Source organism: Pteronotus mesoamericanus, unplaced genomic scaffold (assembly GCF_021234165.1).
Source record: "Pteronotus mesoamericanus isolate MK-2021 breed Mesoamerican mustached bat unplaced genomic scaffold, CSHL_Meso_final contig_84, whole genome shotgun sequence".
Lineage (NCBI taxonomy): Eukaryota > Metazoa > Chordata > Mammalia > Chiroptera > Mormoopidae > Pteronotus > Pteronotus mesoamericanus.
Genome location: NW_026555267.1, coordinates 874,477 through 901,450, shown reverse-complemented (window position 1 = coordinate 901,450; position 26,974 = coordinate 874,477). Strand labels below are relative to the sequence as shown.

The window sequence follows — 26,974 nt, the reverse complement described above, 5'->3', positions numbered from 1 at the left end:
AGGGTTGGGGTCCACATCCCACCACCACCAAAAGAACAGTGCCGCGGGGGGTGGGGGGAGTGCCCCGCAACCCCTGCCTCTGGGAACCAGCCCTCATGGGAGCGCACGGGCTGGCCTGAGGGCACAGTGGCAGCCTTGGGGGCCACTCAAGTCCTCCACGGAACTGAGACTTTATCAAGGGGAGAACTGTCCCCTTCCCAGTGCTCACATCCAATCATTAAAATAGACTTTAAAAAAATATAAAATCTGCCTGAGAATGATGGGAATCAGGGACGGTGCAGTGGTCGGCCCTTCTCCCGCTGAGCGTTCAGTACCACCCACGTGCACCTGGACACGCCATGGGGCCTACGTGGTCGGAGGGACATGAACGGGGCAGGGAACCTTGGTGGGGCAGCCCCAGCAGAGTGGGGGAGCTTCTAATTGTGCCAATTTTCCCAGACGGTGATCTGGAATAGATCAGCCACAAGGGCGCTCCTTTTAAACGTGGATTACTATATTTTAATCATCTTTCTCCCCATTTCTCCCCCATTCTTTATTCCTTGCTGTTCCTGTTGGTTGGTTAGGGAGGGACTGGAATTAAACTACAGATGCCGGTGTGTCTTCTCCCTTTGAATCAATAACATAAGCTAAGTGATGCGTTTGTTCCCACTCTTTCTGGTAGCGGTAAAGATAAAACAATTAGTGTGAATATAGGAAGAGGTTATGTCAGGGCATGAGAATGGAGGTATTTTAATTAATAAACCAAGCAGGAGAAGGCTGGAAGGATTTTAGGGTCAAGAAGCAAACCATCCTTTGAGGCTGATTAAAACACCCCTCTGCATGTTTTAAAAACCTGAAGGAAATTTTATTTCTCTTCCCAGTGGGATCCGGCCCACCCTCTCGGTGGGCCCTGAAGAACTTAAACAATCCACGTTTAAAAGCACCCTGAGCTAGAATTTCCATGGTGACACCCTGAGGGGCGGGCAGTGTTGGGCCAATTGGTTGGGTGTTTGGGGCAGAGAGATCAGGGTTCCTCACTGGAACGTCTTTCTCAAACAAGTGGGCAAACCTGATCTACATCCTGGCCCACGTGTCCCTGATTCCCACTCATTCTCAGGCCTGCTGGGGAGAACGCGCTCTCGATTCCAGCCCGTCGTCCTCGCGTCGATGCGATGGGAAGGGGCTGGTCACTTCCTCCGTGCCTGGGCCTGGTTACTCTGTCCCTTTTGGTGCAGCTGTTTAACTTGAGCCAGGATGTCTCGGATCTTCCTCTGAGCCATCTGCAGAAAGAACAGGCGAGACGGAGGGAGTGGGGACCTCCAAAGGTAAGGAAGGAGACGGCCTCACACAGGGAGAGGTCCCCAGGGACTCAGACACCAGCAACAAGCAGGACGCACAGGAGTTAGAAGAAAGATGAGGAAGACTGGTGTGTGAGCGTGAACTGCGTTTCTCTGCCTCCCAGTGGGCCCCGAGCACCCGCTGGATAACACAGCAGGGGGAGCGGGGCTTAGAATTTATTCGGAATTTAAAACTAAACAAAGCTGTCACGTTACTGAACCCAGTATGGAACTCCTGAGTTTTCAGAGCATGTGCTGATCAAAGGGCCATCAACTTGAAGCCCTCATCACAAGCCACAGCTCCACTGCACATTAAACATCCCCAGGAAAGTGGATGAAATGCCTGGAGATGGATTAACCACTATGAAAGTGGGTAGAATACTGAAGGATCAGCAGTTTTACTCTTTCCTTATTAAAAGTTTCTTCCCTAAGAACAAAGTTTACAAGGAAAACCAACTGTAAAATGCAGTTCACTTGACAGAAATGTCCCAGAATGTGTCTCTTTTGTGAACAAGACTGGGTGATAAAATACAAATTTCTTTTCTTATCCAGTGCAAAAAATGGTTAAGGAAGGACTAAAAATATGGTGAGGGAAGGACTAGGGTTAAAAAACAGGAAAGATCGCTGATAATATATAATATATAAAGTCATATAACATATATGAAACACATGAAAGTTGTCAAATCACTTTCCTCGGGGAATCTTAAGAGGGAGTAGCCCCTGTACCTGGAAGAGAAGAACGAGCCAGCCCAGAGGCAGGAAGCAGCCACGGGGCCTGACAGGTCACGCCGGTCAACCTCTGCAGTCTCGCTTCTCTGACCCCTGGGCTCCTGCCACCCTCCTGCGATGGGGGGATTGTTGTACGTACCTGGCTGGCATAGAAATGCCCGATGATCTTAACGATGACTTGGTCGTTCTCATCGGGGGTCTGGTCTCTTGGCACCACCACCTCAGCTGCCGTCAAATTCTGCAACTCGTTCACCTGTGCATAGTGTGGGCCAAGAGGAGCCCACGTTGCCATCAAGAAAGCATGGGTGGGCTTAGAGGGAGGGGGCAAGAGGCTGGGGACTAGCAAGTGGACACTGGGAGCCAGAGGCTGAGTTTGGGGAGCAGAATCAAGGAAATGGGCAAAATGGGAGTCCTAAGGTTGGGCAGGGCGGGCCACAGCAGAGCCACTGGGTTTGGGAACTAAGGTCCAGAACTTTCAAAGTGGCCCTCACAGCTCACCGTTTTGCCACCTTTGCCTATAACCCGGCCAGCTGCTGACGCTGGTACCCGGATATGGGTTTCCAGCTTTACTTCCTCCTTGGGACCAAAGAAATTCTCCTCCTTGAGTTTTCCATAAATTCTTCCCTGAGCCTGAGAAGACGAGGTCATTGTTAGTCACCAGGCCATACATACAACGAAACATGAAGTGCAGCCCCCAAGTTCCACCCAATCCTCTTCTGGCCCAAAAGCCCACCCCACCTCGGGGCAGCTCAACCAGCTAGGCCTGGCAATGCGAAAAGTTCAACAGCATTGACCCATTCTGCTTATCCATATGGGAGAACAGAATGTATTCAGCTTGGGAAAATCGGCTATAAACCAGACCTGTGGGAGTCCGGTAACTGCATTAATTTGAACAAGGCAGTGGCTAGTAATTCAGGTCCGAGGGCAACTGAGCGAGTCACTCAGAGAACAGGCTATCAGACACTCTACGCAGCCTGGAGAGCTGCCCCAATTTTCCATCCCATGAGGCTAAGTTAACCACCTGCTCTTTGGCTGTCTGACCAGAAGTTCAAGAACCCAGGGATGTAGTAGAGACATAAGGGAGAGAAGGGACTTTGGCATCAAAGGCCTTCCTTAGTAACTAAGGCAGAGTGCAAGGAAGAAGTCTCAGACTTCCTTCCTGTATGCCTGCTGACCTTCAAATAGTAACAAGGCAAGTAGAAGTCAACAGAAATGAAGTCTGGGGCCAGTTTGAAAGCAGCCTTGCAGCCCTACATCCTGCAGGGACACTTAAAAATGGGACATGAATTTGCACCCTCCACCCCCATCAATTCCAACACGTCCAGCTCAGAAAAAACAAAAAAGATCGGAACCTTGAATTGGGCCTCTGGGGGTCCAGTGATAATGACCATACGAACTTTGGAGTCCGGAGTTTCGGGAGGAGCGATCTGCAAAGCAAACAGCTGGTCACAGAGACGCCCTCTGTCTCTACCATACCCGTCCACCTACCCCTGCCCGACTCCCACTCCCCAGTTCTGAGGGCGCAGAAGGGAAGGAAAAAGAACCCGAACCCCAAGGTCGTTGCCCCTGCACCAAAACTGATTGGAAGGTTATGAATGGGTTTGCTTCAATGACGCTGCCTAAGCAGGGCCCCAGGGCCCCCACTCAATATCCTGGGGAGGTCCCAGTGGATTCCTGCCAAGTGGAGGGCACAGATGGGATGACCGGGGGGCGGGTAGTGACTGGTCTTCCCCAGAGAACAGTAACTTTTTCACCGAAACCTGAAGTCACTGAAACAAATGGGTTTAGACTCGTGAAATTTAACGACACCTTTGTTTCACTGTGACAGATGCCCTCCTCCCTCCACGGGACCCTGGCCAGGGAAGGGAAAGATGGCTGCTAACATTTCCTGAGCAACCACTGCCCACCAGGCACTGACCAAGCCAGGGGCTTCAGCGACACTATGACTACTATACTGATCGGGAAACTGAGACTCAGGTGCTACAGCCTAGGAACGGGGATTTGAACCCACATCGGCCTGTGGCAGAACCTCCAGGCTATAATTCTGCCTCCTCCCTGGCCTGAAAATGGGGAAGATTTCTGCAGAGGACCCAGCAAGGTCAAAAACTAAGGAGACTGCGATTCCCCAGGACAAGGGCCCCAACACCAGCCAGACAGGGCATCTAGAAACAAAGGCAGAGGGCGAGGGAAGCAGAGCACGCCCCCGTCGGGGACCTGGAAGAACACAAAGCAGATCACCTTGATGGAGGCACTGGCAAAACGTGAGAGCTGTTTGATGTGCTGCCCCTTCTTGCCAATGATGGCACCCACCGCCTGGGCAGGAATGAACACCTGCACCATCTCCTGCTCCGGAGCCTGCTGCCGAGACAAGGCGCATCATTACTGCGGGCCAAGCGCTGCGGCCCAGAAGGCCCTCCACACCCCTGCCGTGCATCCTCAAGAGCGGGGCAGGCGCCCAGCGGCCAACCGGGGCTACCGGGGCTACCTGGGCTACGTCTTCTTTAGCTCTCCCTGTGCCCAGCAGGGATAGAGGGGAGAAGCTGGGCAAGAGGAAGAGGAGAAAAGAGGGATAGGCTGCCAGCATCTGAGACCACCCTCCACAGGGTCAAGGTTGTTAAGTGGCACCAAGGGCTGGGAACAGTGTGGAGGTGGCAGCCTCAGACCCCCTCCCCTCTCCCTGCAAGTTCCCAAAGCAGGGAGGCTGCAGAAAGGCCCGTTGCACCTACCATAAAGGAGCTGTAGGGGGCGGCTCCGGTGACACTGCTGGGAGGTGGCGGTACTGCGCTGGACGAGGCTGGGAAAAGACCCACAGCAGCCAAGTTCAGGCCAGGGATGAGGTGAGACTGCAGCTGGGGAAGGAAGGTGAGGAGGAGGGGTCAGCTCACTCTGACAGGGCCCAGTGGTCCCTTGCGTGTGGCCCTGGCTGAACCAAGAAGGCAAGCACCCCCAGAGAGGGCAGGCCAAAAACAGAATTACACGCGTTTACAAACACCTTCCTGCCATCTGCTTTTCCCATGTACATATATACTTAGGGTGTGGAGTTGTAAGCGATATGGTATTCTCACTGGACTGAGAATGTGCAATGCCAACCAGAAAAGCCACCCTTCTGGCTCTTCTGTCAGAGGTCCCTCCTCTGGCCCTGACCAGCATGGCTTGGTTGGGTGTCATCCTGCAAAGCAAAAGGTCGCTGGTGCAATTCCTGGGGTCAGGGCACATGCGAGAGACGACCAATCAATGTCTCTTTCTCACATGGATGTGTCTCTCCCCGTTTCCCCCTCTCTAAAAATAAATAAATAATATCTTTTAAAAATTAAAAAATGAGGTCCACCCCCTGGCTCATTCTGAGACAGATGACACTCACAGCCTTGTACCGTAACGTCCTATGTGAGGAGTGGCAGGGGCAGATCTCCGTTTGACTTCTAGTCCAGGACTGGCCTTTTTCGTTACCTACCCTACATCCTCAGTCCCCTTTAAAAACCAGATAAAAATGATGGGCGACCTACCCACGAAAGTACACACACGCGCGCGCGCGTGCACACAATTTTACACATAATTATAGGAGGCTCACAGACCTCAGAGCCCAAAATTAGAACCCCACCTCAAGAATCAAATGAAGAATGCCTACAAATTAAATTAAAAAGCCTTTTTCCGATGAATCGAGGTCCAAAAGCAAAGTGCTCCAAGGCCACGTGGTGCTTGGCCTGCCCGCCCCCACCCCCGCCAGGAGGAAGACCCCCGCCGCGGCTCAGGCTCGGAGGAAGGGCAGACAGAGGCACTGGCACTCACACTCATGGCGGCCACGTCATTCTCATAGGCCTCCCGAACTTTCTTCATAATCTCCTGCTCGGCCCTGCAGCAGTTCTCAATGGCCCCCTTCACGGTGATGGTCCTCTCGGGGTTGTAGAGGGTGAGGTCCTGCAGCCTGTGGGGAGAGCAGAGCGGCGTCACCCTTCCATGCACAGGAAGGGCCCGGGCCCTGGCGCCCAAGCCGGGGACGCGTCTCAGCTCCATTTCTACAAGCTGTTCAACTTCAGCCACATCGCTCTGTCTCTGGCCTCTGGGTCGTACCCAGGGCGGCGTGAGGTGCGAGGAGGTGAGAACACCCTGCTGAAAGCCCTCTGTCTGCGAGGAGTCCCATCCCAGGCTGTCACCACAGGTAAAACAGGAAGGATGCACCTTTCCCCGGCGGTTCCAGGCCATCCATTTTCTGTGCCTTTTTGGAACAGGGCAGAACTTTGCCCACCAGCAAGTCTCTGATGAAATGAAGACACATGGAGCTCAAAGAGCTATGCTACCCTCTTAACTTAGGTTCTTTCCAGAGGCAGGACACCGCATACACTCTGTCCTCAGCAAAGGACCTAGATCTCTCCCCTTCTCACAACCTGACACACATGCCTGAAACCCCGAAGCCCTGGCTCCGAGCTGCAGGCTCTCTCCTTGAAAGGCAGCACACCTGAGAGCAGAGGACCCAGGAGGCAGCACCCAACCATAGCTCCCCAGCCCCCCAGCCCCCCAGCCCACGCAGCGGTGGTGATGGCAAAGCTCCAGCTCTGATGGCAGGAAATGCTCTTTACCACGTCTTTAATTCTTCAATAGGAAGAAAATGCATCCAACTTAAGGGGCAAGTATTAAGGCTCAATGATGAAGTGCAGCTGGCCCCAGGCCCCTGGGCCCCCCACGCATGCAGAAGGAAACACAAAAGTGCCTTACGAGGAAATGGTGATTTTCGTCTCTGTGTCCTGCTCCACCTTCTTCAGGTTGCGCCCCTCCTTGCCAATGAGACGCCCCACAAAGTTATTATGTGCCAGGATCTTCAGGGGAACCTCGTCAGCCCTTAGAGATACAGGGGGGATGTGGGGGGGAGGAACTCCTTAAAAGGGGGGTCACGTGGAGACTCAGCCATCATGCCACCCCCGTGGGGTTTTCAGGACAAACCACAGGTCAAAATTACACTCTAGGAGAGTACTAAAGTCAGCAGATTAGCGGTTGCTCCGGATAGAGAAATGGTGCCGTTGCCAAGGGACGCAAAAACGATGCGGGCAACGGGTGTGTTCATTATCTTAATTGTGGTGACGGTTTTACAGGTCTATGCATATTAAAAACAACCCAATTGTATGCTTTAAAATAGCCACACTAGAATTCTCTGTAGCTATAAAAACAACAGGTTGCGTTGGTGTGTACTGGTGCATGAAAATGAGAAAAGCACACTATAAAACAGAATGTTCATTATGAGCCTATTCATGTTCAAACACACATGCACTCATACACGTGCGCATGGATACACATGCCCCCAGGTGCACAGAATTTCTAGGAGGGCATAAAAGGCGGCATCCCTTGTGAGAAAGAGGGTTTCACTTCTCAGTCTATAACCTTTTGTACAATTCTGATTATGACTCCTCTATCTCTGTATTCTTGTGTATAGAAAGTAAAAGGGTGCTGGATTCAGGAAGCTGGCAGCCTCCGCATCCTTAGGAAGCCTTACGTTTTGGTGTCCTTCGCCTCCTTATGCATGATCTCCAAGATCATCTTACAGGCGGAGGAGCAGCCCTCGGGGGTCGAGTGGACACTGATGGCCTTCTCCGCCGCGCCTGCGTTCTCCTTCCTGTGCACATCTATCCTGAGGACCACAAGGACAAGGATGGTTGGTTAGCTGTTGCTGGAGGAATCGGGTCTTTCTCGGGCTCCCCCAACCTCTCAATCAAAGGCACAGGAGCTGCTCCTCTTGGAATAAGGTCGATCAAAGGCAGAACTGGGGAGGGCAGAGAAAAGGGCCGGGGACATGACCAGCCTGTTGCTCTGGTTCCTGTCTTAGGAGGCGGTGGTTGGAATAATGGCATCTATCATGGGACCGCAGGGTTGGGGATCAACAGCCCACAACTCCCCACTGTGAACTCTGGATTTCCCCCCTGAAACAACTATAAAGGGAAGGCTCACTGTCCCAAATGAAAAGTAAATGAGAAAGGATGTATCATGAATAAGGACATAACGGGACCGGTTCTTTCCCAGGTCGCGCCAATCAGCCAGGAAGATCAGAGAAGAGGGGTGGCTGTTGGGGAAAGGGCGACGGGGCGGACTCTTGACCTCTGACCGAGGGCCCAGACTCTGGCCGGGCTGACCAGCCCTACTGACACCAGTGAGCGGCGCTAAAGTCAGAGCACCACAGGATGACCGACTCATCGAGACTAGGCTTGCCTGCCGTGGCTTGCTCCGAGAAAGTTCAAAACCCAACTTACTTACAACAGTTTAAGACCCAGTAATTGCCACCCCATGGTGCACCCATGCCATTCTGCCTCCCGACCCGACCCCACCCTGCTAGGAGTCCGGGACTGGCAGCAGAGACTCCTGACTGGAAAAGGAGGAACGTGTCCCAGGCGACACTGCCGGCCGACGCCCCGCAGTGTGCCTCCCCAGGGACGAACCACTGTTTCCCAGCACCCATGTCCATTCCCCGGCAGCCGAGACTCACTTGGACTGGGTCTGTTTTGTGATATTGCGGATGGTGGCGCCCTCCTTGCCGATGATGGCGCCCACATACTGGGTGGGTACCAGGAGCCGCAGTGGGATGTCCACTTGCTGCTGCTTGGCCGGGGCCCCGGCTGCCACAGGCGAGCCCTGCCGAGGCTGACCCCGAGAGCCAAAGCCTCCTCGGCGCCCGTTCTCAGGGCCCTGTGCTATCTGCTCGTCAGGGATATAGGAGACCTTCAAGGCGTGGTTCTCCAGCTGGTGGCCGTTCAGCTTCATGATGGCTCTGGGGACAGAGAGGGAATCTACTTGTCACTCCAACCCATGCTGTTCACACCAAGTGTCCTGTTTGAGTAAAGAGTTTTACAGCATGGAACACTTAAGAAAGGGATATGACCACCTGCCCATCGCTCCTACCTCCACCTCAGAGAACCCTCGGTCTGAATGGCACAAAATATCAAGGGAAATTTCAATTAGTTATTTCCACTTAGTTTTGGCCTCAGGTTGTCAATTTCAGCCAAGATTACCTATTATGAGTTACGTGAGAATTGCACGTGATTCACAATAAATGAATAAACACAATAAATGAAAAGAACTCACAAGTTTGTTTTTGTACTTATTAAGCCTGGCACCTTCTATGTTCAAGGAAACTACGTGGCAAAAATGTCAGGAGCTGGAGACAGAACAGCCTGCTCACCACGCGGAAGCAGGAGTTTACGGGCATCTGAGGTGCCTGTAAGATGGCCAAGTGACACTGAAGGGACGGGCCCAGCCCCACCCCCTCCCAGGCCTGTCACTGGTTAGAAACGTGGGCAAGGCGACAGGTAGTGGGGGAATGAGTGAGTGTGGGCATGACCTTTACAGCCAGGCTAAAAACCAGATTGGCCACAAGGGGCAGTAAGGAGCCTCCAGAAAATTCTGAGCCCAAGTGACATCTACAATAAAATGTAAAATCCCACCACTTTCTCAGATACCAGAGTAGCCCAAGTTGGAGGAAACAGAAAGGACAGAGGCAGCATGAAGCAGCAAAAAAGGCATCGACAGCAAAATGTGGCAGAAGGCCTCTAACAGGGTCTATATAGATATAAATGGATGAATGCGTAACATGAACAGTTACTTTGTCAAGGCCAATGGGTTTGAAGTGTTAATTGCCCAACCAAAGGGAGAAGGAGCTAGAAAGCGTCTGTGTAAGGCAACTGAAAGGACCCCCACCCAGCGTAAACTGGGCTCCCGGTGATCATTGCAATAAAATGTCTGCCCCACCACATCCTGCGTTAACTCATCTTTTTAAAAAAATACAGCATTCCCCCTCCTATCACTAGATGGCGCCATCAACACAAGAAAGCCCTGAAGTTTTCAGGCAAATAGAGATCTCTCAGAAGGCAACCTTTTTCTGTTACAGAGGATTTCCCACTTTGAAGGAAGGTTTCTTTGGGTCCCCCCTTTCTAACTATTTGCCATCAATCCTAACAGATTATTGAACCTTTTAGATTCCTGAACCAACACCCCAGCAGCACCCCACAAAGACCCTCCCAACCCCACTTCCCAGCCTACTCACTGCCTGGTCTGTTCCCGGTTGGAATAGGTGACATTCACCACTGCTGTCTCGCTCTCTGTGTTCACTGCGGGAGCAAAACAGAGACCAGGGTTAGAGCAGTGAAACCTAGAGATGCCATCAACGAATCCTGAGTGTTAAAAGTTCATCCTTACATCTTGTGGGGTAAAGAAGGCACCTGCGCAAGGCAGACCACTTTGGAGCTGCTGAAATACTTGAATGACAAGGCAAAACAGTTCCCCCTCAGGCCCCTTTTACCAGAACTCCTGGAAAATTTAAATTCTCCTTCTTGCATTTTCCTTTCTATGTCTTCCTCTGATTTCCCTTCCCAGCCCCTGAGAGAGCTGGCTAATATAAAAGGATGCAGTCAACTTAACGGCAATTAGGCAGCAGGTCAGTCGCGCACACACCAGCCCGAGAACACATTTACCCTCAGAAAGTTAAGCTAGTTAAAAATCAACGCACACTGAGATTAGCAAGTTATAGAAGTACACGTCCCAAGAAATGGTCTTTACCGATATGGCCGAAGAGATTGGGGTAACACCCAAATGCATCTGAGAGGCCCAACTGCCCTCAAGAATACCTTAATCAAGAGGGGGAGGTGTGTGTGCGCGCGCTATGACCTAGCTAAACAGGTTGACAGAAGTGGCTGCTGTGGAGTCTGGCGACATGGGGAATGAATGTCTGAATCTCTTCCAGGGGAAAGGACCTCCTGAGTATTCCAAACATCTTGACCGTGGGAATGCACACGTTCAGGGCATCATAAATTCATGACGCCTGAGCTGTTAATCCCAGCAAACTCTTCAAAAGCAGCCCTTCGATTTTCATTTAATTACCATATATTCTTTCCTACAGGGAAGAGAAGGGGTTGGACATTAGAACTTCAGGCAGTCTGGGCACATACACTTCTCATTTTAAGTAAATAAAACTAACCTTCTGTTGTATGCAGCACTGTCCTGCGATTTTGGGTCCCCTGGGGTAGAGGACATGGACAAAAATCACGCCTCCACCCCACCCAACACCAAGGAAAAGCACGTGGCCCAAGACCTCAAGCAAACCACACTTGTGACCCTCTGGCCTTCATCAGTAAGAGCTCTCCCACCTCAATGGTGAGGAAGATTCTGCAAGAATAATCTTCTGGTTAAATGGAAACACAGTAGTATATGAAACCACTGACTTCATGGAGCTTAATAAGCCAATGGTAAAGACTATCAGAAGGAATTTTGTTTAAAAAGTGGCAGCTGAACAGACTTGAAGACTCTTTTGTCCAACAACTCAAAAAGTTCCCCCTTCTGCTCTCCAAGGAGTAGGCATCCCTTCCAGAGGTGGTGTTAGCTCCCTGGTGAGCCCTGGACAGACTTAAAGCAGCACTGACTCCTGCCAGGCCTCACACAGAGGCCGAGGCCCTGCTCAATCTGTTTGCTCAGCAGTACCATAGTCATCAGTCTGAGCTGCAGACAGTACTGGCCAATGGTTATCAGGGTGTCCAGGTGTGTCCTGGCATTTACGATGATAAAAGGCAAGCTGTGGGATTAGAGCAGGAGAGAACCTGTTTGATTGATTCAGCACTTTACCTTTGGGCAGACAAATATTTTAATCATTTATGATTTATAGCTTGGCCTTTCCACAAAGAATTTGGAGAAGAGTATTTAAATCTTGACTAGGTGATTATCTTGGTTTCTCAAAGACTGACAGACTCAAACTGTATTTTATCTACCCAAGGACCAAGCTCTCTGTCTTGTAGCCAACCTAAATCGCTCCACTTGATTTTAGTTCATTTCCTATGAAAATGTGTAACTTTAAACAATGGAAAAACCTTAGAAATCACAGTTAATTTTTTATAGTATAGAATTCTTTATTATTTCTTCTGCAGGCCCACTCTTGAAAGGTCTATATCAATGTGTACTGAAGTAAGAAATCTCCTGCTTTTTTTCACTGACCAAAGATGTGTAGCTGACAATCAGAGATTCTAACAAAAACAGACAACCAGAAGATTATTCCACCCAAAAATAAAGACTCGAGATGCTTTTAAAGAAAAGGGGCTGCAAACTTACCCATGATAAACGCACCATTTCCATTCTTAAAACTATTTCTAAAATCCTAGGAGTTCTACCTTGGTTGACCCCTAGGAGCATGGGAACCTTATGACGAGAATGAGTGATTTTGTTCAAGTCTCTCATTGAAGAGAGGAGAAACCTGTTCCAAGATAAGCAGAAGAGCCAAAGCTGGGACCACATGCCCGGGGCCCCAGTCCAGCCTATGTCCCCCTAGGCCGCATCCCATCTGTCTTCTTTTGGTAATCTGCTCATGGAAAGTGAGGAGGAGCAGATCCCCCAAAGTCCTCCAACACCCACTCCTCCACCACCACACTCTGCCGCCTCCGCCCGCTCTTACCTTGTTCACAGTTCTCTACTGTTCCATACTGAGCAAGCAGGCTGTCCAGGACCTAGCAGCATGGAACAGGGAAGCAGGTTACTCTGAGAATCCCAGGAACTGTCACAAGGCCAGCCGCTGGACACTCCTCATCCCAAAGCACTGGGGCCCAGGCAGAGCCAGGTAGGCACGGAGCCTCATTACCTGTTCAGCTTGCCCTTCCTGGGGTACTAACACTGGTGGTGACCTGCCAGGGTTTCTCTGCAGACATACGCTTAAGCTCAAAGAGGGACTTCAGCACCTTTTTAGACGTAGACCTGGGACAACTGGGCCTCTAAGTCCATTTCTGCCTCAGTAAGTCTGGGGCTCAGGGGACATCCCTCCCACCTCCTTCACTACAGGGACACTTCAAAGGACTAACACTGGTAGTTTTCGATTAAGGAAGAGATCCCACCAGCTTCCCCTCAGCATCCCTGGCCTAGCCCCCACCACGCCACCAGCGGACCTCCCCAATCGTCTCTGCCAAGTGCAGGCTGACCTAGACTCGCGACCCAGTCTCCTCTACCCCACACCACTGAGCACCCCCCATCACTCACCTCCCATCGAAGCTGCGGTGGAATATTTCGTATCTGAATTTTCCGACTCCTGAAATTAGAGCAAACAGGATTAGTGATAGCTCTGAATGCTTTAGGGGACTGTGATCTTGCAGTTTTTAATCCTTGCCCCAGTCTCTCTCCCTACCTTTTACTCAACAAAGTCTTAGAGTCTCAGAGTCTAAGAGTGATGAACTTTGGGGAACAGTGCCTCAATTTTGGAGGCAAAAGTTTTATCAGTGCTACCAGATAGGAAAACCAAAACCAGATGCCCTAAGCACGAGGGTAACAAAATTCCCTAAAAATCCCACCCGCTTTGCCTGTCTTTCTACTTAGACTTCTCACTAGAGAAACTAATTCAGTGACCATCTATTAGCACCTGGTATGTTGCAGGCACTAAAAATACAAAGCTATGTAAAGACATTATTCATTAATACGATACTATTTAATTGGTGCCTAACTTCATGCTGGACTTTTGTTCCAGATGCTGGGGACACAGCCATAAACAAAACAGGTAAGGTGCCTGGCCTCAAGGTGCTCACAGTTTATTAGGGGAGACATATATGCAAACAAGCAACAGCAGGATAATAGTGCAGCAGTTAATGCTTTATACAGGTATGAATTTAAACCTGGGCTCCACTTACAAGTGCTGATCTTTAAAAGATTATTTAATTCCTTTGAGGCTTTGTTTCCTCCTTTGTAAAACAGGGATAATACCTATTCAAGGTGTGGTATATAAGGTAATGTTAGATGATGATATAAAGAGCTTAGCAAATGGCTTAGAGTAAGTGCTTAAAATGTAATAATAGATGCATTTGTGGACACAAAGGTGGGAGTAGTTCACACACACATAACCCAGCATTCTGACCACCACACCTTCCTTCCCTCCTCCAAGTTAACTCCACTTTCTTCTTCCCATCTTTCAATGCCTCTTAAAAAGGTAATTTTCCCCGAGGAAGCTTTCAGGTTCAAGGCTGACTAGCAGAGAAATTGGTTACCCCCCAAAATCGATGCCCTAATCCCTGGGCTTAAAACATTTTAATTGACTTACCTGTATTGGTCAATTGTCATTACAGTCTTTGCCTATCCCTGATCACAAAAATCTTAGTTCAGAGACCCGGTTCCATAAAACTCGAGTGGCATGAAAAAAAACTGGACTACAGAGCCAGCAAGGCCAATCCTAGCCCTTTCACTTCCCAAGACTGGCCATTCACCTGACACAGCCACTTCCGCCTCCGGCCTCAGCATCCCTTAGCACTGCGGACCATGTCAGTTCCTGACAAGCTGGGAGAAAGGAGTGCTGAAAAACACGTAGGACCAAGAGAAGGGGTCCTAAGCTCTAATTACGAGTGTTTCTAATGGGCTCTGTTCTGGGCCAGCTCTGGGGACTTTGAGTGTCTTCAGCTGTAAAATGGAAAAGAAAGGGTCTCTAAGACCCATCTAGCTCTGCGGCTCTGAGGGTGGCAAGTCATCAATGAAATATGTTAAGGGCATCTCTTCTGGGGATGAAATCACTTGGAGCCAAGAAAGGTGCGTGTTGAAGGGAATCTAGGTCTGTGGCTCTCTACCTTGGTTGGTTCATGAATCGGATCTAAGGAGGTGAGAATGCAGCCGGACAAAAGGATAAGGACCAAGCCAGCCCTCAGGGTACACACCCAGCCCAGGTCCTCGATCCCAGGCCAGGCCATCTTCTTGTATAACTCACTGGCCAAGAGGGAAGCCCTGGCATCTGCCCTTCTGGGGGATTTCCCGTAAGACTCACTTGGTGACCAAGCAGACAGAGGAAATCCAGGTCCCCTAACAATAAAAGTCAAACTGTTGGAGAAATGAGGTAGAAATCCTTACACCACTGGAAGACCGAGGACACGGTTCTCAGCTCAACACCAATGACAGGGGTCACCCAAGCCCAAGAGCTCCCTCAAAGGCCCTCTCCAGGATGAAGAGGGGAGCAGGGGCCGTCTGCCTAGAGCAACCCCGGTGCAGTAGTTCGGTCTGCACAGCACTCTTCCATGATGGCCCCAAAGGATAACCTCAGGTCAAAGGTCAAAAATACCCTCCTCTTACTTCAAACTCCTAGTTTTAGGGGCTTTCTTTTCAGGGTAGGGAGGGGATGGGATGGTGAAATCAAATATCTGCTTGGGATGTTAATCCATATCCTGAAAGCAATGGCAGTCTGGAATGTGTGGAATGTTCCAGGAGGAGGGGGAGGAGGGCAGGGCCACCCAACCAATGAAGGAGCAGACATCCTGCAGTCCCCCTCGGCCAGCCCTGGGGGCACACACCCAAGCCTAGGAGAGCCTGGAAGTCTCCTTCCAGCAAAGCCCCCACCCCACCCTGACAAAAAAAAACAGAGGACAGGAAGAACTTTGTATTTTAAGACCTGAGCTTAGTTTTTATCTAGTATGATGCTACCTAGTTTATTTCAGGCCCAAAGCACGTGGGGAGAGGTGGGGAACTGTATGCTCTTTCCCAGGGGCCCCTGCGTAACTCATTCCACTTACAGGCACTGCAGCTGGGCTAGGGCGGTGTGCTGAGGGCTGGGCGGGAGCTAAGAAAGTCCTGCCGGCTTAGAGGTCTTTGCTCAGCACCTCAGTTTTCTTTCTCCTGTGGAAAACTGACTGTTAGGGCTTTCTGGAGACAAAAAGCGGGGTGCCCACCAGGCCGTGGCGCTCAATCCCTGTCCCAGGCTGCGCCCGGGAGCCTGCAGGCGTGCAGACAAGCATGGCAAGAGGCAGGAAGGCAAGGCTGGCAATAAGACGCTCGGAGTGGCAGTAAAATAAAGTGTTCTCCACTGCTGGGGAAATACCACAGCCTAGAGTTCCACCCCCCACTCCCCCACCCTCCTGTGACAACTCAAGGGACCGGCTCAGCACTCAGCCAATAGCTGCCACTGGACTTGAGCACTGCCTTTGCTCTACATAAATAGGGCACTGTACTAAGCCCAGCCTGAACCCTGACATCTGTTGTTCAGAAAAGGTAAGAGAACTGGAGTTCGGAAACCAGCACCCACCCCCGAGCTGATAAACCTGTTGAGTGAAAGAATGAAGACACTAGCCCTAGGCAGAGCAAAGGATTACTCCAGTGTAATTATTTCCCTGGGTGCCAACACCCTGTATCTTCTTCTGACCTTTTTGCCTGTCCTGACCTGCAGGGTGATAATTGGGCCCTGGGGCCGTTCCCCAGATATACAGGGGACCCACCTCTCTATTGCAGGAGACAAACAGGGGACACGAGGGCCACAGGGACCAAGTTACCATTCTTCTCAAGCCCAGGGCAGATTCCAGAAGAGTCCAGAGGAAGATAGCATCCATGCAACAGCATAAGGAGTTAATCAGTAGAAAACTAAGAGATTCAGGAAGTGCAGGAGCTGGGCACCCGGAAGTATGGTTGGGAGTTCTCCCTGGGCAGGAAGCTCTCGTTCTTTCCACCCTTTCAGAGAAGTGTCACCGACAGACTGAATGGAAAGGAAAATGGGTCAATTTGGAAGAGACTAACATTTGAGGAGTGTTTACCAGATGCCAGACTTAGAGATTCAGTGCCTCCTGTAAACCTCTCATTATCCATTTTCATGGCTTCGTTTTACAGACCAGCGCCCTCAGATTGCGAAGTTATCTTTTCCAAGTTACACAGCTAAGCAGCACAGCCAGGACTTAAACCCAAAGCCCGTCTCCTTCCAGGCCCTCTTTGCCTTGCCCTCTCTGCTGCCCCTTTCTATGGCAAAAAGGACACAGGAGGCCATTGCCAAAATATAGTTGTGTTAGGCTTGAGGGGAAATTTAAAATACTCAGGGTTCACACAACATAGTGAACAGTGGGTCTGCTCGAGTGAGTGCCGCTAAACAAACTCCTTCAGCCAATAACTTTGTTCTCCAGCCTATTCCAGTTGAAAAATGACTCTCTGGCATACTGAACACTGACGAGATATTTGATAATATTTTTAACTTTTTTTTTTTTTTTAAAAACCAGTGATTTTTAAAGTTCTTACATTTTTAGAAATACATACTGAAATATGTGCAGATGAAATGGGATGTCTAGGATTTGCTGCAAAATAATCAGGGAACAAGATAAATGAAACCAGATTAGGTATAAATTGGAAATTTTTAAAGCTAAGTGATGGGTACATGAGATGTATTACCTTGTCTTCTCCACTTTTTTATGCTTATTTTTCCTTCATAGGAAGGTTTCTGAAAGAAAAGATTATTCTACCTCACCTGGATTTGAAGTCATTAAAAGTTCCCAAGTGGTGCGCACAAGCTACTGAGATTTTCCTATTGGTGTTTTATTTATTAGCAAGAATCTGGGCCCTGGGGTCCAGCAGGGGGAGGTGCAGAAGCCCAGATGGGACCCTTTGAACAATGCACACCCCGAAACGTTGGCGAACCCTGGGGACTCGAGGTCCGGGAGGTGGGGCCAACTGAAAACTGCCCCAGGGACTGTTGTTCTTCTTCCAATCCTTTGCAAATCTGCTTCTTCCGCTTTCTAGCCCAATCCCAGAGGGGAAGGTGCCATCTTCAATCCAGCAGATGGCCCCACCTCTCCCCAACCCCTCCCCAAAGGAGGGAGTTCCTTTTAACCAGGGTGGAGCAAGCCCGTGGAAGGCCGGGAGGAAGAAGGCAGGAGGTTTTAGAAATCTTGTTAAATTTGAGGCCCCAATCCCAAAAAGCCCCTACTGAGAGTCAAATCTGGACTTTCATCTCCACAGAGGCCCAGGATTAAATCGAGATCTTCCGATGAGATCCTCCACCTTCTTCCTCCCGCAGACTGTTTCTCTCTGCTCCACAGACTACGTGGTCTTGGGAGAGTCAAGCCTTCAACTCTCCGGACCCTGTTCCCTACCTCTGGGAAACAAGGAGGAGGGCTGGCCAACTGCACAGGATCTTGCATCCCCTGATCCCTGTCACTTATATTCCTAATCAGAGGGATTTTCTGTGCCCTGATGGTCTACGGAAGTGGTTCTAACTTTTGTTTTGCAAGTTGGTTCCCATTAGAAAACACCACCACTCTCCACCAAGAAAAAAGGCCAACATTTTGTGCACAATTTCATAATGTCGGGAGTTAATGAAGACTTTGGAATCCATCCGTAATAAAGTTAAGACGCCCTCCCACAGAGCTACACTTTTCACTCCATCCCCAGTGATGTCCAAGGCTTCACTCAAACCTCCAGGCCTGTTGGAAAGACAGAAGCCCAAGGCAATCAGAAAGCAAGCTTGACTGGGCATGGGGTGGGGGGTTACTGCTTGGATATTGGAAATGAATGCGCAACTACGAAGTTTCAATCCTGCAGAAACATACCATGCTCATTTAATTCTAATCACCGGTCAAAAAACTCCACACGAGGACTTTCCTCAAGGTGTCTGGAGGCCACATGCTGGAGTCATTCATTCCAGATTTTCTTGGCACCTACTATGCCCTGGGTCTGTGCTGTCCACACCGCAGTAGCCACTAGTCACATATTGCTACTGGGCACTTGAAATGTGGCTATTGCAGCTGAGGAGCTGAATTTTATTTCACTTTAACTGTTTATACAATTTAGCTTTTTCATCTTTGAAGTTTATGAAATGTAAATACAGATCAAACGTTTCCACTGAAAACTTAGCGTTTGGATTGAGATGGGCTTCCAGTGTGAAAATACACACACCGGAATTCCTAAGACTTAGTGCCCCCCAAAAGTTAAATATCTCTCACTGTTTACATTGATCCCATAGTTGAACAAATCTTTTGATTTAATTTTTAAATTACTCTTTTACATGAATTTCACCTTTTTTCTTCCTTAGTGTGGCTATCAGAAAATTCACACCGACACATGCCCCCCCCACTGCACTGCCCTTCCCTGGTGCCCGGCACTTTGCTACAGCGCAGAGCCCAGGATGCCAAAAAGAGGTATGCCTCCTGCTCGCAGGGAGCTTCCGGTCCAGCAGGGGATCCCGGTTTGGTTTGGGATGGGAAAGGGGACCGGACAAAGTTAACTGCAGCGTGGAGGTGGGTCGTCCACTGGATCCCTTCAGAAGTGGGTGATCCCGCTGATTCCTCAACAAGAGTCCCATGCGGCTGACACGGGAGTAGAAGCAACCTCCCAAGAGCTGGCTCCTTTCCCAGTTGTTTTTCCCAGCTAGAAGTCACACATAAAAAAAGGCCTAACGTGCCAACCTCTGCTTTTTCCATAAGATCACCAATGACCTAGCCCTTCCTCCCCACCCTGCCTCCTTCTCCCCACAGAGTGGAGAGGTGGACAAAAAAAAAATAATTGTCAGGGGAAGCTTCTGAAGGGGGCGGACCTGGCACGCTCCAGGCATGGCAATAGCGGAGAAAGGAGGCGGAGCTGGGGAGGGGAGGAGGAGCTGGCCTGATGCCCAGGGCTCGGTGCCAGGCTGATCCAGAGGCAGGACAGCCAGACAGCCAGGCAGGCAGGCAGGCAGGCAGGCTAGCGGGAAGGCAGGCGGGTCACTGGGTTGATGAGCAAGGTAGGGGCTGACAAGGAAAACACTGACCCACTGGAAGTGTCAGAACCAGGCAGAGTGTAGGAGAGGACTTGAAGACAGAGCCACTACTAGAATGTATCTGTGGTCCCATGAACATATTCTTTTAAATGTCCGTGGCACACACTTACTGTCCCACGTGTGTGCCAACACCTGCACTAATGTTGGGGACCAGCAGGAAGGAAAAGCAAGACCACAGAAGATGACGCTTGGCTGATAACCTTATTCCCTCCCACGTGGCAGGCTCGCGTACCGTATTTAATATGCTCCTGGTCCACCTGGAGTCAGGAAAGGGAAGTACCACGGGGCTTCTTACATGAACAGGGACACACGCACGCACGCACGATCCCAGCACTAGGTTTCAGTTGAAGGAAAGCACATTCCTACAATAAGGCAGGAGAGCCGTAAGCTCTACGCAGTCACTCTTGTTCTACAGATGGAGAAACCAAGGCTCAAGAAAAGGGAAGAGACTTGGCAACTCTGAGGAGGGACTAGAACTCAGCTCTCCACACAGACAAGCGGTTTATGCTCATCTCACCAAACCTCACTGCTTTCTCTCTGACAAGAAGTGTTAACACAGCAGAGTCTGTACAGCCCCGATGTCAGCAGCAGGAAAAATGCCCATATTCTGTATGGCTAAGTGCGTGCCAACTGGCTTTTACTGCATGCGGCTCCAATTTGGGCACAGGATTTAAGTTGCAGAAAAGCTAACTACCCTATAATACGGCTGGATGACTGTCAGATTTGTTAGCAGGGCAAAAGGGGAACAATTCAGTCTTGCAAAATTTTATCGAGGTTTGGGACAGGCAAGGAAGCAACGGTGTGGCATGGGGTGGGAAGGTACTAAACTGATGTTAAGAGAGCGAGTCAACCTCAAGGATGAATCCTCTGCTCAATTCTCTCATCTCAGAAATGCATGGTTTGACAAGGGAACCCACGTTTTTTTCTTGCCCATCTGGGCAGCGCCAGAGGAAGCCAAAACAGAAGCTCTGAGTCAGTGGAGCTCTTTCCAGACAGATTCCAAGTCCGCCCGGGGCTGACAGTCACTCCCTTCCTCCACTGTGCTCTCTGCCTAGACTCTTACTCTTTCACCTGAGCGGAAGTGGGTCCTGTGAGCTCTTCAAAGTTACGTCGGAGGAAAGGGAATGGCGGGGGGGGGGGGGGGGGGGGGGGAGGCACGGGAGGCGTGGAGAAGAAGCCATCAGAACAAACCTAACGTGCGGGGACAAATGGAAAAGAAGTGACCAAATGTGAGCGGTGCAGCCTTCCGGGTTGAGACAAGCGATGTGTGGGGAAGGCATTAACCATTAGATTACCAGCGGCTGCCACTGCTCAATCCTCAGGTTGGCAATGTGAAGTGTTTCTGGGATCTTCCCTGGGAGTGAGAGGGGTTGATAGTCTCTGACTGAATGAGGGAAAGGTGGAGGGGGGGCTACAAAGACCATTTCCTGCCCTAACCTCACAGGACATGCTGGTTTAGCTCTCACCCCTGCTTTGTGGAGATGTCAGCATCTCTCCAGAAAGCTTAAGAACCAAAAGGTCTGGCACACCGAGGCCCAGAGACCTGACTGAGGATGGAGCTCACACTCAGTGGAAAGCCTCATGGGACACGCCTGGAAAATGGAGAAAGGGCAAGTGTCTCCTAGGAGAGAACAGCAAGCTGGGAGAGCCCAGCTCAAGACAAGGACTGTGCGGTGAAGCTCTCAAAAGCAAGGAAACTAGACCAGCCTCAAGCAAAATCAGTCTTCTGCAATTCACAGTTCTGCACTGAGAAAAAGGCTCTGGGATTTACAGCCATTCTTGGAATCTCACGTTCACTGGAAAAGGATGAGGCTGGATGCCAGCAGACATTTTTAAATAATAATGCATCCTGCCCTGGCGGGGTGGCTTGGGTAAAGCACCATCCTGTACACCAAAAGGCTGAGGGTTCGATCCCCAGGCAGGGCACGCACAGGAGGCAACCAACTGATTATGTCTGTCTGTCTCCTACGTCTAAAATCAATAAATAAACATATCCTCAAGTAAGATTTAAAATTAATTAATAATAATAATAATGTATCCTATTAGTGGAAAGGAGCTCTGGTCTGGTCATGTCCCTCCAACATTAACAACCTCAAGAGAGATTCATGATATCTACATCAGCTGCTCAAGACCTGTTGGTGGTCAGAAACTTCTGGAAGCTGGCGTTTGCGTCTTCCTAGGGAGGTAGTTCTTCACCAGAAAACCTCTCCTCTGACGAGAACCATCCCCATTCCGCCCTGGCTTGGGACAGGAGCATAATGCGCTCTCTGTGGAGGTCTGTCTCCCCCCAGGCCAGGGATTCCGTCCCGGAGGACCAATGGCGCCCTCCACGACGGTTCTCAGCCACCCTTGGCCAGAAGCGGGGGGCAAGGCCCCTGACAAGGGGACCAGAGGCAGCAAGCAAGCTCTCACTGTGTAAAGTGGGAGCAGGCTGGGCAACCGAGGAGAAAGAGAGGTGCCTGGGAAGGGCGGCAGCAGCTGAAGGCGGGGGAGGGCTGCGGCAGCTGGGGGGAGGAGGGGAGCCCTCATGAACGGGCAATTGAGAAGGTCTGAGCAGCTGAGCGGCCGGGCTGGCGTCGGCCGGCCGGTGCCCCACGTGGGCGGCCCCTTCCCCCAGCCCCGCTCACCTAACCCCGGGAAAGCTGAGCGCTCACCCTCCCACCCCAGCCGCTGGGTGGGCCCGGTCGGCGCAGCTCCGGGAGGAGGGCAGAGGAGGGCAGAGGATGCCCCCGGGGCCCCCCTCTGCTGCGGGACCCCACCGGTCAGTCTAGAATGTTCTGCCACCAGAATCCCCTCGGTACCCGGACTCACTCTGAGCCGGTCCCGCCTGGCCCAGGGGGCCCTCGGCTACCCGCACAGGGCCCCGAGGGGGAGGGGACACGTACAGGGGTGGGGGTGGGGACCAGGACTTTGCCCTTTGTCTCTCTCTCCAGAGCCACCAGCCGAAACCCGACCCCATCAGCGAGCCAGGCAACCAGCAAGGGGCAGGCTCCCCCCTCCGGGGTCCTTTAGTAAATCCAGACCCGACCTCCCCGTGGTCAGGGCTGTGACTGAGGTGGTCCTGTGGGGGAGGGGGCTTCCCGCTGCAAACAGGCCTGCAAGCATTTAAGTGGGAACCGGTTGGGGGTAGGGGGCTGTAAGTGGGGCCGCAGAAGCTCGGAGGGGAGAAAATGGCCCGGGAGGCGGCATTCCTTAGAGACCTCGGTTGGGCTGCGGGAGGAGGCAGAACCGGCCCGAAGGCCTCCCACTGAGAAAGCAGGACCGTCGGCCTGGGAGCAGGGTAGAGAGGGCTGGGCTAGGCTGGGCTGGGGGCACGGAACCAAGGGCCCATCCGGATCTGGAGAGAAAAGACCCTCCTTCCCTGGGCGTTCTGGGAAGCTCTAAAGCGAAGTCACCCCACTGAAGAGTAAGGCATTTGTCTGATGGTGAGAATCCCTTTCTTTGTCTGCCCTTTTGGGGTGTCATCAGTTAGTGATCATCTTGTAACTCACATTTGCACAATACTTAAAAGAGTTTACAAAGTACTACTTTACACCACACTCTCCTATGAACTTAGAACAGTGACAAGAGGTTGATTTGAGCCTCTAAACCAGAGATTTTCAACCGGAAGAATTTTTAAAACACGCAATACTTGACTATTTAGTCGGGGTGCACTGACCTCTTTTCCCTTAGATTGTCAAATTAAAAAATGACAACAGCGAACACAACAGCCGCCCGGTGTGAATGACTCAAAGTTACACCTAATTTTTGGTCAGATGGGCAAAAAAACGTAGTTTTTGGTGTGCCGCACAATTTTAGTCATTAGTTTATCTGTGGCATGAAATGGAAAAGCTTGATGGTCCTGGCAGGGTAGCTCAGTTGGTTAGAGTGGCGTCCCAATATGCCAGGGTCAGGGGTCCCATCCTCCCTCAAGGCACGTACACAAATCAACTGATGTGTGTGCCTAAGCAAGTGGAACAACAAATCAATGTTTCTTTCTCCCCCCTCCTCCTTCCTCTCTCTCTAAAATCAATGAATAAAAATTTTAAAATGCATTTAAAAGAAGGTTAAAAATCGCTGCTCTGAACAACCACAGAAGATTGAGAATGTTTTTATTTCTATTCTGCAGTTAAAAAAACAGGCTCAGAGGGGTCAAGTGACAGCCCAAGATGACACTAGCCAGCAAGTGTCACTACCCCAATGAAGCCTGCTCCTGCTTGTCAAGACAAAAAGGTATACGGGTTCTTGCTCCTCAAAAACATGTATGAACTATGAATTATGACTCTGTAGGAATGCAACAAAGGGCCAACTCTTTGTCCCTTTCTGCTAGGAGGAGAGGGGATAGGAGGGGAAGCGTCTCAGTCCCTGCCCCCCCCGCCCGCCTCCTATTTTCCCTAGGGTGGAACCCAAACAAAAGGAAAGGGGGGGGCACAGCCAAAGGCTCCAGCCCTGGTGCCCACTGGAAGTGCCAAAGGATGGAGACTCGTACCATTCAAAATACTTAGCCAGCTCATGTTATGGGTGTCTGGACAATTGAGATGTGGAAACAAGACCCAGGCAAAGATACTGACCGCAGATCCCATAATCTGCACATCTGGGGAAAGGAAGGGCTGAGATTGATACACCTAAATTGTAACCCACTCAAGTCCTTCTCCAGGGGTTATTTCCCTCCAAGACTAAAATGTTCCCAGTGCCCATCTTAGCTACCCAGACAAAGGAAGAATTGTCTAGTTTTCTCAATCACTCAAGATTGTCTGAAAATCCCAACAGTGGGAGGAAAATCCAATGCAAAGCAGGTATGAACCACTTGGGGAGTAACAAGATTCAGGGCAGGGATAAGTTAATTTTGAGTGTGTTTTTGTTTTTATTCACTAACTTTATGATCTCCCCACGAGAAAAGCACAAGGCTAGTCTCAACTTCTCGGAGTATTGCAGGATCACCTGTTCCCGCCTTGTAGGTGAGCTCCGTCTTGGAGGTAGAAAGCTCTGGGTGTAAATCCTAACACAACCACTCTTTCAAGGGTATCACTTTGGTTGGCTAAGTTAGTTTAACCACTCAGGGCTTCAGTGAGTTTCTCCTTCTGTAGAATGAAGGTAATATCTCATGAGGACTCACTGAGGTAGCAGTGGCTAGGCTCTGAGTAGACACTCAATGAATGTTCCCTATCACTGCAGAAGAAACTCAGCTTTTGACTCACAACACCTGGCTCAGCGCTCAGGGGCAAAGATGCTGTCAATAAACAGGAACATCTGCCCTAGGTACCTCAGTGCCTCTCCCCATTGGCATGCCACCCCTCTTCTTCTGGATCAACTAGCAGTCTCCCCAGAAGTACTTCCCTATCAGTTCACAATGCTGTCTCCTCAATCCAAGCCTCTATTTTCCCTGCCTATCCTCCCAAAAACAGTTTAGCCTCCCTCCTCTATTTTAGTTCCTGAGGTTGCGTGCCTCTCATTGTACTATAGTCTCTTGGCCTCTGCGGTCTCACAGCCTTTCCTGGATCTACAGTGAAAATGCTAGAGGACAGGAATTTTATCTTTACCTCTTTTGTGCAGCTTGCTCTCAACCCAAGTCCCCCTTCTCCACCCTAAAAGAAGACCCACTAATGCTAAATAAAAACCCAGAAAGTAATTAGTATTTAATACAGAAGAGGGTTCAGGCAAAGACTGCTATTTTATATAGGATAGAGATGATGATTGTGTAGGAAAAAGCAAAACTGGAATGGTTTAAATGCAGCTGGGGGAGGGGTCGCTGGGGAGGTACTGTTTAATTAGGGTACAGAGTTACTGTCTCGCAAGATGAGGAATCCTGGAAATGGAGGTAATGGTTGCACAAGAACGTGAATGATGTTTGTATCACTGAACTGTTCACTTAAAATGATTACGACAGTAAATTTTATATTTTTTTTTACCACATTATTTTTTTAAATACCAGGGATAAAGTGGAAAATTTAAAAGCCCCTGGAAAAAAAATTATTTCAGAAATTGTATCTCCTTTCATCTCCACCCTAAGACCAAGGTCTTTCCCTTGTTCCTTGTATTTCAGTACCTGGAAGAGAGCATGTCATGCAACAGCAGACTCTGAGTGTAAAACTAAGTGGATAAATGTATGCAAGCACGTGTGAAATACAGGACTGAGGCAACAACATGCAAGCTATCACAGAAGTTCATACCATCTTGCTAAATATTTTCCGACATCAACTCAGCTGGAAACATTATAAAAATCATACTTCCCCCTCCCCCCAAAATGGCTAATGAATGACTAACAAAGACGCCCCCCACACACACCCCTAGGCTAAAGTTGCTGACCATGGGATGTTTAGAAGAGAGCAAAGGAGTCCGGGCTTAGATAAGCATCATTCCTCCTCTAGTTAAAAGCTGAAAGGAAACGACTCACTCAAGATGGTCAGTGAGGAACAAGAGTAGGAAAGTGAATGAGACTACCCTCTGATATTCATGAGGTCTGTGAAGATCATTTTATTCCATCCCCTGCCTACCCCCAGCTGGTTCTGGGCAGGTATCATTCTACTACCCTGTTCTATAAAAAGTCAGCAGCAACAGCAGCAGCTTTGAACCAAGTGGTAATAAATTTAGGGAGGAAAGCCTTCTAGATAAAATAACTTCAGTCAGCTAGATTTCCCCTTCTTAAGCATGGAATAAAAAGTTGCTGGAGTAGACACCCTTCAACAGGAGTGGAGGACATATTCTGAGCAACATTCTGAACCCTGCTGCCTCCACAGCCAGCATCCTACGATGTCTCATCCTCACTTGGAACATGCTAACTAGCTGCAGCCACCAAGAGCCCTGTCTGTGAAGGATCATCTCTGCCCTCTAATTTAGGGTTCTGTCTCCAAATCCTGCCAAAGCAACTGCTCTATATTACAGTTGGACTTCTCCTCCCAAGCAACTTACAGACCTGGAGGAGGAAGTAGAATAAATATTTCTAACTCTGAATAGACATGCTCAACAAGTTTACTCCACTCAACAGCCCCCACTTTAGTTCCTGTCTCCCCTCATTTTCTCCTCCTCAGAGTACCTAATGGAAAGTTGATGAGCCCCAAGCAATCCCAAATGCCACTCCAGAAAAACAAGCATCATTCCACATGAACTAATTGTAAAACTCTTTATAGTAACTGATTAAAGTCACAAGCCTGTTAAATGGCCAAAAACCACATCCGATTAGAGCCCTTCCCCTTCCCACCCCACGAAGAGAAGGTTCAAGACTCCTTGTCTAGGCCGAGATGGCGAAAGGGGTTGTGGGTACATGCATGTGTATGTGTGCACCCTTTGAGCAGGGAGGTCTGAAGAGAGGAAATGGACATGAAGGTGAGTTCTGAGCACATCTTTGGGGACTGTTCCCAGTCCGGGGGACCAGGGGAAGAATGTGAGAACACTGTGGCTTTGCCTCCACCCCCTCATAGGGAGTAACGTATGCAGTCACTTCCTGGGCACATGGGATCCCTGACTCCTGAAT

The 26,974-nt window shown here is 50.1% G+C and overlaps 1 protein-coding gene across 2 annotated transcripts in view; it reads right to left on the bottom strand.

The window, feature by feature from the left end:
- Positions 1-1,166: 1,166 nt before the first annotated feature.
- IGF2BP1 (insulin like growth factor 2 mRNA binding protein 1) overlaps positions 1,167-26,974 on the bottom strand; it is a 34,895-nt gene continuing 9,087 nt past the window's right edge. The window contains exons 3-15 of one of the 2 annotated variants that reach the window (XM_054585353.1): positions 13,032-13,080; positions 12,457-12,508; positions 10,066-10,129; positions 8,512-8,793; positions 7,528-7,662; positions 6,756-6,878; positions 5,832-5,967; positions 4,772-4,894; positions 4,284-4,403; positions 3,398-3,472; positions 2,544-2,675; positions 2,185-2,298; positions 1,167-1,259 (exon numbers count right to left, since the gene is read on the bottom strand). In XM_054585353.1, coding sequence (XP_054441328.1) covers positions 1,167-1,259; positions 2,185-2,298; positions 2,544-2,675; positions 3,398-3,472; positions 4,284-4,403; positions 4,772-4,894; positions 5,832-5,967; positions 6,756-6,878; positions 7,528-7,662; positions 8,512-8,793; positions 10,066-10,129; positions 12,457-12,508; positions 13,032-13,080 — 1,498 coding nt within the window. The remainder of the gene's footprint in view (positions 1,260-2,184; positions 2,299-2,543; positions 2,676-3,397; positions 3,473-4,283; positions 4,404-4,771; positions 4,895-5,831; positions 5,968-6,755; positions 6,879-7,527; positions 7,663-8,511; positions 8,794-10,065; positions 10,130-12,456; positions 12,509-13,031; positions 13,081-26,974) is intronic. The other variant, XM_054585354.1, reaches the window with a different exon arrangement.